At 49.4% G+C, this 16441-nt stretch overlaps 1 protein-coding gene across 1 annotated transcript; it reads left to right on the forward strand.

The window, feature by feature from the left end:
- Window positions 1–2184: 2184 nt before the first annotated feature.
- On the forward strand, window positions 2185–4209 carry LOC129386441 (uncharacterized). Its single transcript, XM_055074405.2, has 2 exons — window positions 2185–2419; window positions 2526–4209. The coding sequence occupies exon 2, from the start codon at window positions 2545–2547 to the stop codon at window positions 3730–3732; it is 1188 nt and encodes a 395-aa protein (XP_054930380.1). The 5' UTR covers window positions 2185–2419; window positions 2526–2544; the 3' UTR covers window positions 3733–4209.
- The last annotated feature ends 12232 nt before the right edge of the window (window positions 4210–16441 follow it).

Raw genomic sequence — 16441 nt, forward strand, 5'->3', positions numbered from 1 at the left:
AGCACGTCACCAATGATGAACGTTTCAGGGCACGTTTGTCGCCGAAATCCGCCGCATGGCTTTTATCTTGATGAACCGTTTTGTCGTACCGGCTCCTTACCGGCTCACCGAGGCTTCGCTTACAGCGATTCCGGCAGCCTGTGGATCTGCATATTTCGCTGGAGACTTCACAGGTAGACATCTTGTAGCAGACGTCAACTACGTCGTTTATTTTGAATGAACATGGCGTTCGGCCCGATCTGACTTCAGCACCACAATACATGCCCCCTATTGTATAATTAAATTAGCTAATTGCGCGTAATTTAGGAGCTGATTTTTGACCGCGACATGCCGGACGTCTCCTTTTGCAGTCACGATATCGAAGAGAAAAGACGGGGAATCCGGGAGATGGCAATTCAAGGCGATGAGCAAAACGTGAACAAGGTGAATGCAGGAGCCAACGTTTCGACAAGTGGACTTGTCTTATTCAAGGCGACATATGCTTTCCTCGCCACAGTATATATAGGTGGGGTTATTCTAAAGGGGGGGGGTGTGAGGCGGGAGGGCGCGGAAACGAGGGAAAGTGTGTTAGCGTGTCGAATTAGTAAAGGAACGCTGTGTACAAGGTCAAAGCCAGGACACCCCTCCCCTCACCCTAGTCTGTCAACCCACGCGCGTTAGCCGTCGTGTCAAGGGCGTCTGACACGCCAGCTGACGAAAAAAAAAGAAAGAAAAAGAAAAAGAAGGGAAGAAAAAGGAGAGGGGGGGGGGATACGCCAAGAAATCAAACTAAGTGTTGTTGCCTATAGCTTGAGGTTTAGCATAGCGAATAGATTCTAAAGCTCCCTTTGAAACGTTTATGCCTATTGGTTGCAATGTCTTGAACTTATCGATAAGGTATGATTCTCTGTATTTTCTTTCTCGTTCAGAACGGAAATTTGACTGTAAGATGTAGAGTTTAAGTTCATCAAAGTTATGACCTGGTTGGTTGAAATGCTCGGCGACGGCTTTGGGAAGCTTTTTAGCTGTGTCCGCGCGATGTCCGTTTAACCTGACGTTCATTGATTGTCCTGTTTCACCGATATATTGTTTCTTACAGAAGGAACATTCAAGCATATAAATCACATCCGAACTTGTGCAAGTGAAGCTGGATTTGACTTCATGTGTACAATTATTTGCGGTGCTTTTAATTTTAATGTCACTTTGAAGGTGCCTGCAGGTTTTGCATCTAGGGCGACAACATGCTTTTATTACGGGGGAATGCTGCTGGCTGACTTTTGCGTGCACTAACATGTCTTTAAAGTTCTTGTTTCGGCGATAGGTAACCCTGGGTACATCCGGGAACGCTTTTCGCAGACGCTCGTTACTTGATAATATTGGGTGGTATTTTCTTAGGATGTTGTTTATGTTTGGGAGTGCATTAGAATATTTTGTTATAAAGGCCGGCGGTCTGTCAGATTCTAATGTGGGCTGTCTCTTCGCCAATTCCGACTGTCTCTCCAATCTTGACGCGGTATCATAAGCTCTATCGAGAGCAACTTGGGGATAGTTCCTTTCTGCTAGCGTTGATCTAAGGTCATTTAGGTGGTGGATATAATCGTGGTCTTCACTGCAGATTCTTCTTATACGTTTCGCTTGTCCGACAAAAATTCCGAAGAGGGTACTTGCGCACGCACTGCTGAGGGCTGATCATGTGACGAGTACTACTTACATTGTAATCTTCGCAAACATCACAATCCGCACTTGCACTAGTGCGACATCCATGTAAAAGGCGGTAATGTGCTAGGAAGGCGAATCGCATTAATGCGAGACGTTAAGGTCGGTCACGACGGGTACGCGGTTCATGAAAATGCTGGTGCGACAAAGGTGGACATGCAAGTAAACGTTTTCGCATATAGTATCAACAGAATGCCCTAAAATGTGCTATACGCTGCTGTCGCTTTTGTGTCGACTCGGCAAGATTTACTTTTCTGATTTTTAACAAGCTTCCCGTGATGGCAACAGCTCTTCCATCATAAGCGAATCGGAAGCGAGATAGCGGCGCTGATATTTCTATAGATAATAATTTTCCCCGCTTGTATATGGCAGCCATCTATTGCTAGGAACTATTTACAGGCGCAGGTGGAACGAACGGCCGAGATAGCGCTGATAGTGCTTAGTCTGTTCCTTTCGCGTGCTTTCCGACAGTGATCGCTCGTCATGAGATTGTCATCAGCTGCCCCGTAATCAAATCCGCCGTCACTGCAAGGTCGATTTGTCCTGCGCGGGCTGATGAACAGATAGTTCAGATAGTTCGTGAACAGATAGTTCACGAGTATGACCGCAGTCAAGTAGAATTCCTCTAAGCGCCGGTGCGAGAGTAAGGAAGCTTCCGATCTATCAAACAACTTGCCCGAATCCTGACCGGCAGTGTTCTTGGAAAGAGCGGGAAGGTGCGAAGGTAAGAAGTTCTGGTTTTCAAATGGCCGCTATAAAGCAGTCTTTCTTTCTAACAATACCGCATTTCTTGTGCGCAACAAATTGACAGTAATGCACCTGCTTCGCAGGGCCGATCGACCGGTCAAGATGAGCCCCACGTCACTTGTGCTGCTGGCCGTTTTTCTACACGCTGCTGAAGGGCAAAACTTCGCCGTTCGAACCTTCACTTCAAACCGCCACAGCCACTCGCACGCGGGACTTCCCGCTGACCATAACCTGGGCGTTCAGGCTCATGGACACCACAGTCACGCCCAGCCTACCGACCAGCACACACACGCTGGGTACGTTCACCGCCCTCACGCTAACGGTCATCAACAGGGAAATATCCCTGGTTCCGCTGCTCACCAGCACCAATTCAACCCGCCGCACTCAGCAATGCTCGGATTACTCTATCATGGTCAGGGCCATCAGCACCCGAACAACAACCAGCATTCCTCAGTGTCCACGCAAGTACCATCGAACGGAAACATGGTTTCAGTCATGGTGTGTAACATCGCCCAAGTCCCTGTGGTCAAGCCTGCGTCTCCCGTCCTGCCCAAGGCAGATTCCAGTTCTTCGAGTTCCTCCGGGTCGCCCCAGCATGTCTTCCGCAACATTACATCTTCGATTGGAAACGTCGTTAGCAGGGTAATTAACCCGGTGGTGTCCCTCCTTCACAATGCCTCAGTTTGGTTCAACCGCACCGCCCATCGTGAACAGAGCCACAATGCCCAGCATCACCAGCACAATTTTACTGTTCTCAACCACACCGGCAATCGCGACCAGGGCCACGATGCCCATCACCACAGCCAGCACAATTTCACAGTAGACAAAGCGGATGTAGTGCGAAAGAAGTTTGCTGCCCTCACCAAGCTCAGCCGCAACCAGACTCATCCTTCAAGCATGACTGCTCGTCCAGCCATCATAACTGAGGCCACTACGACGTCTGGTCCAGCGCTCATTGTGACAAGCGTGGTTCCGGATACAGAGATAACCACTCGGGCTAATCCGAGCACAGTGCCTGTTCTCACTAGCACACTAGGCGCCAATGCCTCTTCTCTGAGTCTCCATATTGTACGCTCTCGCTCTTCCACTATCCTAGGCCCAGTTACTGCTTGGACAGATGGTCTCTCACTCATCCCTGAAAAATGTACCCCTGAAATATACGATGCGACCTCCAATGCTAATTTTACAATGCCGGCGTCCGCAGCCCATTACACTGTCCTACCTACCACTTCGGTGAACGTATCTCTTTCCCAACCTGAAGACCAGGTGCAAGGAACCACTGCTGCTTGAACTCTAGATGCTGAAACGTTGCTTGCCGACTCTACAACGCGACCAACGCATGTACCTACTTGCAATGAACCCGCGGCTTACTTATTCGCCAGCCTTGGACGCTGTCTCCTTGTGGTCTTCCCTTCTTCTGTGAACGGCCGCTGCGTATAATACTCTCGTCCACAGTCCAACGTCCGAGCCGCTTTTCGAAAGGATGCAGACAACTGTTCCCGCTACCAGAGCTGCCCCGACTCTGCCCATCGCACTGGAAGGCACGTCATTCGTGTCTCAGGATACATTACAATCTGCACTCTCCAACGCGGTGTACTTAACGAGAACGACATCCGCTGCCTTTCAGCGCTGGCCTATCAAACGTATACTTCGTAAAATTAGCCTGTATGGACATTCTTAAGCTCGTTTGCATGTTTTAACGCCCATCTTTCCCACTCATTATGTCTGTCGAATTGCCAGGCAATAAACGCAGTATTTTTATCTTAACCGCGTCGTGTCAGTTGCTTATGTTCGTTCCATCGCGTGCTGCTTGTTCAGCCTACATAAGTCCACGAGGACTGCTTAGTCACTATGTTCTCGAGCGTCTTCATGCTTGCTAGTTAAACTAGTTTAAACACGCTTGGCTATGGAAGGCCATATACGAACTAGTGGCATGTCTATTCTTCGAAGAGTGGTTGCTAACAGACTCTTTACTCAAGCCTTCCTTCATATCTCTTCATTTGTTTGTTTTCAGTGTTTGTGGGTCAACAGTTATTTCTGTACAAGTTTCGGAACGTCAGTATCGCGAAAAAGAAAGTGGACATACATAAAGGCTATTGGCCATCATTGTGCATACGCCATTCATGGCTTGTGCTCTGTATTTGCTGGGCTGCGGGGAAAGTTTTGCGACACGCCAGGCAACAGATCGTGCTCTTTTTTCAAACAACTTACAGCAGAACAGTACATTTTTGATGTTTTAAGCTTCACTCGTGTAAAAAGAGGAATGGTCATGTGGTGACCAAGCAAACAGCGTATACTTCGGACAGAGTAAACGTCACAGAAGGGGGTCAGGCTTTGGCGAATTGCCGCAAGCGGAAAAAATATCGCGCAGATCGAACATACATGTTTAAATGAATCTTTTTTTCAATCGTGTCAATTAAGTACGTGGCAAAGAAATGCATCATGGTGGCATTATGCAAAGCCGCCCATGTGCAGCAAGAGTTGGGGCCTTTATTAACTTGTAGCCGAAATTCATCAGTGCCTGTGATTGTTTCGTGCCTATAGGCTTGAGCTAACAGGGAACGGATATCGATGTCGTGAATGAAAAATCTCTTGCAGCACTGATACATATCTTTCACGCTACGCGTACGTGTACCCGGTGATGTTGACAGTGACAGCTCCAGTACGTCAGGCAAGCTAACTGCCTTATATTTATGAACGAAGGCTCAACATCGGCAGGTAACTAAATCTAGGAACTAAACATGATAACGCACTTCATTCTCAAATCAGTCACATCGGGTAAAAGTTATAAATGCAGTCTATTTATACATTTACGAAAATGAAAGAACCGGACCCCACCATACTAACCATATTTGGTATTCTACACTTGAACGATGTCATCATAAGCGTAATCAAGGAATGAAGCGTACGTTTCAATACGAGTTTAACGTTTGCTGTGAAGCGTTGTGCACCTAAATTAATGTAATCGCGTTTCCTGGGAGTTTCGCGTGGCTCGAGTGCTTTGTATATGCGTGACACTTAGCCGAAGAAAATATGCTCCCATAGAGCTCTAAGGAGCGCAGAACTCAGCTACTAGTGCTCTTCCGGTCACTGAGGCTTGGCGTGGGCACCAGTGGGAATCTGGAGTTTAGTAAAAACTTAGTAATGAGGCCACCCGTAGCCTCATTTCGTTTCGCTTCGTTTCTGACAGACGCTCTGTGACGAAGCGCCAGCATGCACATTTCTATGCAATCTTTCTTTCTACCGAACAGCTCATCGTATGCAATGGCAATTTGCATTACACTGCAGACAATATTTTCCCGATAAGTAAGTTTTCCTTAATGCGTTTGCATTAGGAGTGTCAAAGTGGAAAAATGTGCGTGAAATGTGCGAAGCCTGTCACGTGGTAGAGAGGCAATGGGAGAGCCCAGAAGACCGTGGGCTATCTAGAATCCAGTCGGATCAGGGAAGGAGAGAAAGAGCAGCGCATCTGTGAATGGGCGCTCGAAAACGGGAAAACGCGGCGGCGCTGAAGCACCGTCGCCTCAGTCTGCTTCGGGCTATCGTCACTTGCGCTTCGCTCTTTGATCTGGCAGTACATCTGCCGATTGAGCTCCCCCGGCACTTCAAAGACGTGCGACGTAATGCTATCACATTTTTGTCGCATTTACGGCTGAATCACCACTGATTTCTAAAGTGAAGGTTTCTTTGCCTCTATCTTTGACTTTGTGTTGCTGCTGCTGCAGCTGTGGTCTTGCGCGCCGCTAACACGCCGGCCAAGTCGGGATGTACAGCCGTCAGCACGCTTAACGAACGCTCCGCAGCGTGGCCTGGACCAGCTTGGGCCGGTATATTGTAGCGATGCCTTTTCCGATTCTATGCTCTTTCACACTTTTCGCGCTTGGCCAGTGGTCAGAGCGACGGTCAGCCCATATTATCAACGGGATCAGACGGCCGTGTGTGGTGGATGATAAGAATAGCATAGAATAAGGCATAAGGCATCGCTACAAAATAGCGGCCCTGGACTGACACACCAGCGCCACGAAGTGTCGTGCTCTGTTATCTCGGTATGTTTGCAGCGGTTTACGATAGCTGGAGGGCAGCTCGATTTGACTGCTCGTTTTGTCTTTCACTTGTGCCTGACCGGCGGCGAGAGTGCGCTCACCTGACATTTCCGTTCCTCCACGTTTCGCTCGTGGCTGCGGTGTCACGCGAGTCCAGAAAATACGTTGCGGTTTGCTTATCTTGCAAAGCGATATGGCGGGCGACAGCTCGCGCGCCTTTCGGGTTCGGCCTCAAAGCTGGTGCTTTAAGGTAATGATAAATAGGAAAAGGAGGGCAAAATGCAGGTTTGTGGCGTTTGTAAAGGCAGGACAATGAATAAATCTGCAAATGCGGTGGCATAGTTGTTCATGTTCTTCGTTTCTGATATTCTCTGACAGCGCGCATCGGAGCGCTCTCTCAGGTTAGTGTCTGGCTTCCTATTTAGTCCAAGATACACTGAAGATCCACGGTCGGGGCGTAAGAGCTGCGCGTGTCCTGAGCAAGAAAGACGCGTGGATGCGATTCAAACTAAACTTTTAATGTCTAGTTATTGGCGAAAAGCGAAGTGTCATCTTGTCGAATAAGAAACTGGCTTTTTAGGTAACTAGAAAGACTCTGGCCATAGGTGCAATGCATCGAAAGGTAGCATCTTGTAACTGATAAGTGCACATAAAGTAACTCGACGCCCCTGTCGCATCTTGGTGACTTACACAGCAGGTTCCCGATCTTAATCACAGTGTCATGATGGACACTTTTCAATGCGCGTTTCCTTTTTCGCTGGTTTTCAAAAAGGCGAACTGCATTTAATATTTTGAATGGCTGTATGTTCCCATGGAAAAAGATTCGGCAGAGGCACTCAAGACTGCTTACGTATGGGAATGCGAGAACATGTCATTTTTGGAAGACATAGAGGTTTGGTTGCTGTTTGCAAATTCAGTTTATTAAATGCGTTGCATTTTTTAGCGAACATTTGCCGCTTTGTCAGTATCTATCTATGTAACCGCCTAGGTCTTGATGCTCTCATGGTCGTTTCGTTAACTTGGTAGGCTCCCCGCGCACTCCTACGCGTAAGATCGATTCCCACAGCGCATGGGATCTGCCTGCTTTTTCAGGCGGTCAGTCTTTACTTTTCCGAACTTTAAGCACTACGCACAAACACACCGACAGGCGTGTATGACATCACCTGGAACGTCGTACGACGAACGGTTGCGTCACAATTTTGGTGTGAATGGCACCTGCGAGAGCACTCCGATTCATGCTGTCAGAGAATATAAGAAATGAAGAACATGAACAACTATGCCACCGGATTTGCACATTTATTTATTGTCCAACTTTTACAAACGCCACAAGCCTGCATTTTGCTCTCCTTTTCCTATATATTATTTCCTTAAAGCGCCAGCTTTGAGGCCAAACCCGAAAGGCGCGCGAGCTGTCGCCCGCCATTTCGCTTTGCGAGATAAGCAAACCGCAACGTGTTTTCTGGACGCGCTTGCCACCGCAGCCACGAGCGAAACGTGGCGGAACGGACATGTCAAGTGAGCGCACTCTCGCCACCGGTTAGGCACAAGCGAAAGACAAGACGAGCAGTCAAATCGAGCTGCGTTCCAGCTATTGTAAGCCGCTGCAAACATACCGAGATAACAGAGCACAATACTTCGCGGCACTGGGAGAGTGGACGCATTTCACGTCGGCTCCATCGAATCGATGTCCTGCCGCCAAAAATTTGTTCTGCACCGCCCGAAACCAGTTGGACTACATCCGTGAAGTTACCAGGAACCCGTGAACATCATTACTATCCAGGTGGGCCAATTTTCGGCAGTTCTACGGGACTCTATTCTTCAACCACGCGAACGCCGTAGGCGCGGTAGCCGCGGACGCATCACCAGACGCGGCCTCCATGGCTCTCGTACGGGGCTATGACCCAGACAGCATGCGAGAAATGGAGCTGTCCACCGCGGAGACGCCAGTTTTTGATGAAACTACGGAGTATACCATCCAGAAAAAGTTAGAACAGTGGGAGCGAGCAACCTCAACGCGCGCCCGTTCCGAACATCAACGCAGCCACGGTGGCGGCAGTGACGGCCACGTCACCACTCTGGCTCTTGGCAAGCAAGCTCAAAGTAAACGCTGGAAGCCACAAGTCATGCCGAAATTCGGAGCGGAAGACGCTGTGGTCATCATCAAGCCAAAGGGAGCTCTGAACCTCGCACAATTTAAGGGCAGCAACCAGATCGGGGAAGCAACGTACGCTGCCGCCGGCATTCCGCGGGCGTCGCAGGCGCTCGCTATTTGGCCGGCCTGGGACCAGAATATAATTACTATTGGCATCAAGAACGCCCAACTTATTCGTCAGGTCCTTGCGATCGGACAGCTCCAACTCGGAGGACAGGCCCGAGCGGTTCAAGCCTACCTCAAGTCATCGGACAACACAAGCCGTGGTGTTATTCAAGTGGATCCCACAGCCACTGAAGCGGATATTACTCAAGCCATTTATTCGCCAGAGGCTCCAGTAGTAGGAGTCCGAAAATTAGGAGAGACCAACGTAGCAGCGATCACGTTCGAGGGCCAGAAGGTGCCTTTCAACGTTTATTATTGGGGCGAAGCTGTGCCGGTTCGCCTTTACCGCAAGACGACGCCAGTCTGTCTCCGCTGCGGCACGATCGGACATCGCGCCGATGTTTGCCCTAATCCACAGGCCGGTCGATGCCAGGCTTGCGGCGAGACGGATCTAGAAGAGGGCCACGAGTGTCAACCCAGCTGCCTCATTTGTGGGGGCCCTCATGCCACGGGATCAATTCAGTGCACGCAAAAGTACAGGAGAGGCGGTGCTGGAACTGGGGCCAAGCGGAAGCCCGTCAATGGAAAAGCCAGTCAGCAACATCACTCCAGGAACGCTGGAGGGAGCGAAGCCCCCGACCTGCAAGCTCGGACGCAGGGGGCGACCCCTTCGCCTCGACCGCATGCAGGAGCCCTCAGAGGGGGCCCCAAAGGAGGCGGTCGTCCAGCAGACAAGCACAATGGGCCAGAGCCAGAATACAGTCCCGGAAACAAAACGAGCAGCAACAAGGTGAGCTGGGCCAGTGTCGTTGCCTCCCTTCCCCTCACGTTATCTAATGAGAGACTTAGGGCTGAGAACGAAAGGCTCAAACTAGAAATACAACAACTTAGAGAGAAGACGGCAGCGAACGATACAGGAAACTCTAGAGCACTTCAGGTACCCTCAGCTCAGGCGATGGAGGAGGACAACCTTCCCCCGCTGCCGTCAAGTAGTGCGACATAGTCACCCCCTCGTATGTCAGAATTCGGCCGAGGAGCGTCGGGGGGCAGTGTAGCGTTGGCGACTGCACCCTCGACAGACGAGTGTACGACACGCGCAGATGTGGACGCAATTACAAAGAAATTCAGTGCATGGATGGAAAGCATGGAAAAGCACATGCGAGAGGAAATCGAGAAAATGGAATGTCGCATGCTACCGAGCCTACATGCTAGCGTAGAAAGAATTGAAGAGACGCTAAGCAAAAATATTGAGCAGAACTTACAAGGAATGACAGAGCAGACAATTCATAAAATGCTAGAGCCGCATCTCTCAAAACTCCATGCTTACGAGATTAGGATCGACCGTAAGTTACAAGAATTCGCTGAATGCTCGCGCACTAAGACACCCAGATTGACAGGAAAAATGGGCACCAGGCAGATTGCGTCTGATGATGCGCTTGACCTGAGTAAAGAACAAGGACTGATCCTCTTCCAGTTTGCAATATGACTCGTCAAACTAAATTAACAATATTACAATGGAACTGCAGGTGTTTTAAACGTAAGCGGGAATCTCTGCAACAGTTTGTGGGCTGTCTAGATGAGAGGCCGGATGTAATCGCGTTACAGAATGTTAATGTGGCAGTTAAACTCAGGTCGTACAGTACGCATCAGACTAACACTTCGACTTGCATACTTGTACATAAAGACAGTACAGCTTCAACTATAGACCTCGAACTTAATGCTGAAATAGAACATGTGTTTATTCGTATCCTCCCTAACACTCGTTCCAGTAAAGGAGCGTACGTACTTAACATAAACAGCCGCCCTAAACACAGGACAGCAGTCTTTGACTAAATTTTTCGGAAAGCAATGCAGGCTGCAAAAACAGTGCCTCTCATTATAGTGGGGGATTTTAACGCGCACAGCTTTCTTTGGGGTTACAACAACAAAAACGTAAAAGGCAGGAAACTGGCAGCAGCAATATCAGATATGGCTCTTACTTTTCTGACGGACCCGCAGAACCCTACAAGAATAGGCAATAGCGTTTCAAGGGACACATGCCCCGATTTAACGCTAGTCAAAAATGTTAAAAATTGCGAGTGGCAAAATACGCACGAAACCTTAGGCAGTGATCATTATATACTCCGAATTTGCCTAGACCTCAACAAGCATCGTAAACACATGGGACAAGCCCGGCTTACGGATTGGTCGCTTTTTCGGGAGTCCGAGGGTCCTCAACTCGACTCGCCTATTGAAGATTATGAGCAATGGGCTAAGTCACTTCTAGCTGCCAGAGAGAAAGTCACGAGAACGCTGCACACCTCAGAGGATGTCCTGGCAGTCGACAACCACCTTCTCCACCTCTGGGAGGCCAGGAGAGGCCTCACCAGAAGGTGGAAAAAGCAAAAACACAATCGCAAGCTTAAAATCAAGATCGCTGAAATTACACGACAAGCGGAGGAATACGCGTGGACCTTAGCCAAGAACAACTGGCTAATCAAGTGTGACTCATTGAGAGGTGGGCTTGGCGCCAAGTCGACGTGGCGCCTCCTGCGATGCCTCATCGAACCCAGCAAGACGAGCGGAGAGCAGCAGCGGAACCTCAAGAGAGCCCTCCACGGCTATGAGGGTACAGATGAGCAGCTGGTGGCAGCCCTGACGAGCAAATACCTCTGTACGACCAAAGATGACGAGCCTGTGTTGCAGTATCAAGGCAAAGATAATCCAGAACTCGACAGAGACTTCGAAGTAGAAGAAATACAGGCGGCGCTACTAACCATGAGAAGAGGTACGACGCCAGGACATGACAAAGTTACGGTCGGCTTACTCGCCAACATGAACAAGAAGATGCTATGCCAGCTGACGGATTATATCAATCAGTGCTGGAGAGCTGGCAAGCTGCCCCTGGCGTGGAAATCGGCAGACGTGAGCTTTATCCCTAAGCCGGGCAAAGAGGTAAATATTAACAACCTCCGTCCGATTTCGCTCACTTCATGTGCCGGCAAGCTGATGGAGAAAGCAGTGCATGCCAGACTTTCAGCGTATTTGGAGGAAAACGATTACATGCCCCACACCATGTTTGGCTTCAGGGAGCGCCTATCCACGCAAGACGTACTGCTGCAGCTCAAGATGGAAATTATTGACCCACCCAACAAACGCAGTAGCAGAGTCATCTTAGCCCTAGATCTCAAGGGCGCTTTCGGTAATGTGAAGTACTCAAAGATCCTGGAGAACCTGCGGAAGATACAGTGTGGAAGAAGGACTTTTGAATACATCAGAGAATTCCTGCTAGACAGACAGGCTCATGTAAAAATTGGAGATTTTAGGTCCCAGCCAATCCCTATGGGCACCAAGGGTACGCCACAAGGAGCCGTCCTCTCCCCTCTGCTCTTCAATATTGCTCTTATAAATTTGCCTGAGCAACTCGATCGCATAGAGGGAATTCAGCACGCCCTCTATGCAGATGACATCATGGTCTGGGTTACGAAGGGCAGTCTGGGGCAAATGGAAGAGGCGCTCCAAGAGGCTGCTTCGACAGTCCAAAAATATGCCGAGGAGTGCGGATTGCGCTGCTCTCCGGAAAAATCGGCACTTCTAATCATGCGCAGACGAGAAGATGAAGCCCCGGTCAACATTAGGGTGCACGACGCTGCGATCCCTGAAGTGGAGACAGTGCGTATCCTGGGATTACTCGTTAACAACAAGGGTGTCAGCGCAGCAATGATTACTCAACTCCGTACATCATGCGAACAAGTGATGCGAATGATGAAAGAGGCGGCGATCGCCATGGCGGCTTCGCATCCTAGTTCAGAATACTTCATTACAGACTCGCAAACTGCATATTGAAATTACACGCGGGACCGAATTGCACCGCTAGCTTGCAGGATCCTCAAACAATCTGGGGTCTTCGCTTCGCACAAGGAGCTGATTTGGGTGCCAGGTCACGAGGGTATAGAGGGAAATGAGCATGCACACGCTGCCACCCGAGCTTTTCTCCACCGGGGTCCCTCCTCCTACCTCCCCGAAGACTTGGACTTCCCAGTGCCATTAATAACTTATGCAGACGTATTACAACACTTGCTTATCGCGACGAAAATACCCGGTCCCAACTAAGGGATTAGACAAATCAGAAGAATGTCATTTACGAAGGTTACAAACCCTGTCATTTAATAACCCAGTCAAGCTACATGCTATTGAGCCACAATCTTTTTCGGCCGAGTGTAATTTCTGCGGGCAGAAAGCAGATTTGTACCACATGGTATGGGCCTGCCAGGCTAATAGTGCCTTAGAAACTATAAGACAGCCAACGTGGGAGGCAGCCCTGTCAACGTGGGAGGCAGCCCTGTCGAGCTCAACCCTCAAGGACCAGCTAGCCCTCGTGGAAAGAGCTAGGGCGGTGGCCTTAGCCAACGGAATTCCGGAATAAGAATCCGACCACCCTTCTCCTAACTCCCCTCTCCTTTTATGCGTTGCATATTGCAATCACTCAGTTCAGCCCTTGGGCGCGGCCGGGCAGCCACCATTGGGGGTATGAGCCATCATAGTGGCTCATACCCCTACACTAGAGTTTTATGCGTTGCATATTGCAATCACTCAGTTCAGCCCTTGGGCGCGGCCGGGCAGCCACCATTGACCTTTAGCGCAACCACGTGACGTGACGTCACGACAGCCGGAGGAAAAGCTGGACCCAAACTCGCGCGGTCGCGCGCGGCCGCAGCCACCACCTGACTCCCGCTCCTCCCGCTAGGGGCGCTGTGCCGGCGCGTGACGTCACGGACCGCGCAATATGCAACGCGCGCAATATGCAACGCATTCTTAGCTTAACCAAGCTAAGCCTGGCCATTTTTTTTTCTTTAAATAAAACATTTTCATCATCATCATCGCGGCACTGGCGTCCGTCCAAGCCGGTCTAGGCTACGCTGCGGAGCGTTCGTGTTAAGCGTGCTGACCGCTGTACGTGAGACGCACGCCACTAACGCCGGCCGTGTCGGGACGTGGCCATGTCACAAAAACATAAAAGGCACGCGCTATCGGTGTTTTGTTTCATGACATTTGGTTCTCAGCTGTCTCAGAATTCTAAGGAATAACTTTGTGAAGACATGAGACAAGATATGCGCCTCGTGGAGGGCCTGCGCGGTTATGGTTGAGAATGCTTATTAACCAAGCGACGCCCGCGGCGTCGACTGTGGATGTTGTGCGACACCGGGCCCTTAACGCTCTTGCGTCTACTAAGAGTACCACAGAGAAAGACATTCGACAAGAGCGGACCCTCTCATAGAGCCCAGCAGCCCAATCGACTGTAGCGCACCAAACGGATCGGATTAACACCTTCCGATTTCGGTTCCAAACGCTAGCTAGCACACGTTGCGCGGGCTGCGCGAATCGGAGTTATTTTTTTCTTTTTTCGTGTTTCTTTTATTCTGCTGCTTAACCGCTCGCGGTCATGGTGTGATATCGTTTCATTATTAGTAAAAATGATTGCGAACAATCTTTTCAACCCTCCATCGAATCTGTGCCACGTGCAATTTCATAAAGTAGACGCAAAACCACTTGTAAATGAGGAAATGTTTACTTTGCACTACAGAAATGCGCGTTCCGGGTTTTTTGTGCGTTCATCCAACGTTGTGGCGCCAGGTAAGCCGCAGTAGTTCCCGTACGAAGCTCCACTGGACGGCATCAGCTGAAAAATAAATTACAAGCATGTGTAATTGTGGTCTTTAGACCTCATAAGAATAAGCGTGCGAAAGTGGTGAATGCGCGGCATTACAAACCAAAGCAATTCGCTTCTACGTACACATGGCGTAGAAAATACCCGACTCATCCCAAACAATATCATAATATATGAAAATAACTGATTTCCAAGCATTTCCCATTCCAGGGCATTATTTCCTGCGCTTTAAGAGCACAAATGCACGGACGACTGCGCGTTTCCAAAACAACCTCGCCTCAGCCGACACGATGGCACGCTACATATGCAGGTGTGACACAGGCTCTCAGCTAGACCATGCTAGACGCTCGCAGAGTGCCTTCCACTCGCACGCAAGACAAATTAGTAGGTGCAAAGATTGTTTTCATCTGTTCAGAAGACGGAATTTTGAAGTTCTTGGTTTTTGGGATTCTCGGCGTTATCTTTTGCGCGTTCTGCTGACGCAAGCAACACACTTGCGTGTTATCACTCTAAGCAACAATCGCTCGTTGCGTTTTCGAGAAGCGTGAGTAACGAAAGAAGGTATAGGTTGCGGGGCCATAGAAAGCATCACAAAGTTGTCTCAGTAAGGTTCAGTACACGCAAAACTATAACTGTTACGATGGCCGAGCTCATTGTTGCTAACGGCGTCAAAACGCGAGGCGCGCGAGCCTGCCTCAATAGTATGCCAAGAAGTAACGAAATTATTTGCAATAATGTTCGGGGTCAGAGAATGCGTCACAAACTTGTCCCAGTAAGATACAGTAGACGCGAAACTAACTACATCACACGGCCGAGCTGCTTTTCGCTAACTCCGTCACAATGTCGAACGCGGCCAGTGTGCTTGAATAGTACTCCGAGAAGTAACGACATTATTTACAACAACGTTGGGGGCCAGAGAAAGTGCCAAAATGTGTCCCAGTAAGATTCAGTACACGCGAAACTGTGTCACTCTTCTGCGTCTCAAAGCCGGAAGCGTTGAGCGTGTCCAAAAACAACCGAATTACGTTAAATTAATGTTGGGGCTCATAGAAATCGTCACAAGCATTTCCCAGTATGAGTCATTAACTCGAGTGCGCGTGGTGGGCCGAGCTGTTTTTCGCTAACTGCGCCACGAGTCTACGTTCCGTGCCGTAAAAGCCTGAATTCCTTGAAATGCGTCGCAGGCTGTCAAAAACGAAATTTCTCACCTTGCCGTAGTCCAATAGTGCATTGGCAGCGTGTCGAAGTGCGGAAGGAACGCAAAAATACGTCGGAAGCCAAGGAAAGCCGGCTACATCCAAAAAAGACAGACGGGTCGCCGAACATGCGAACGCTCACAGCACAGCGGGTCTCGCTCGCTTCAGTGGCGCGTATGGCGCACGACGCATGCATATGACGCGTCTAGCGTACAGCTAGCTTGCTGCTATGTAATGCAAGAAAAATGAATCGAAAAGTATAAGTTCATATATACGCAAAATGTGTAAGTTTTAGCTGGAAAGAATTAAAGAAAAGTAAGACGTTGTCTAAGTTCATTTCACCTTCTTTTTATTCCGATGCTCGCGTCAGCTAACGGATGGAATTAACGCTAGGCGTGACGTGTTTCCTGTTGCCAGTTCTTGCCGACTGTCGCCTCTTGTTGAATTTTTTTCTCTATGTTAGTACATGACAGGAGTGTAGCACAAAGGAAAGGCGACCCGAAAAGCTCGTGTCAAGATTTACGCCGTGTCACAGGTGCACAATGCCCTATGGACGCCGTAACTAGGCGTGACATCCCACAAATGCAGTGCAGGAACTGCTGCACTTGTTTCCGCGCTCACTCGCAACAGCAACCGCCTTAGAGGAAGGAGGTGGGGAGAATGTTAGCGAAAGAATAGAGAGAGAAGGCAGTTTTGTGAGCTACACCCCTACAACTCAAAATAGCGTCAGTATCCTTCGTCTCCCCCGCACTTAGTGCCGAGGAGACGCATAAAGCTTCGAGCGGTGCAAGAACAACAAACAAAAGCGGAGCAGGCATCATTTCACATCCATTAACGACTGTTGCACGCAGTCGAT

Source organism: Dermacentor andersoni, chromosome 4, assembly GCF_023375885.2.
Source record: "Dermacentor andersoni chromosome 4, qqDerAnde1_hic_scaffold, whole genome shotgun sequence".
Lineage (NCBI taxonomy): Eukaryota > Metazoa > Arthropoda > Arachnida > Ixodida > Ixodidae > Dermacentor > Dermacentor andersoni.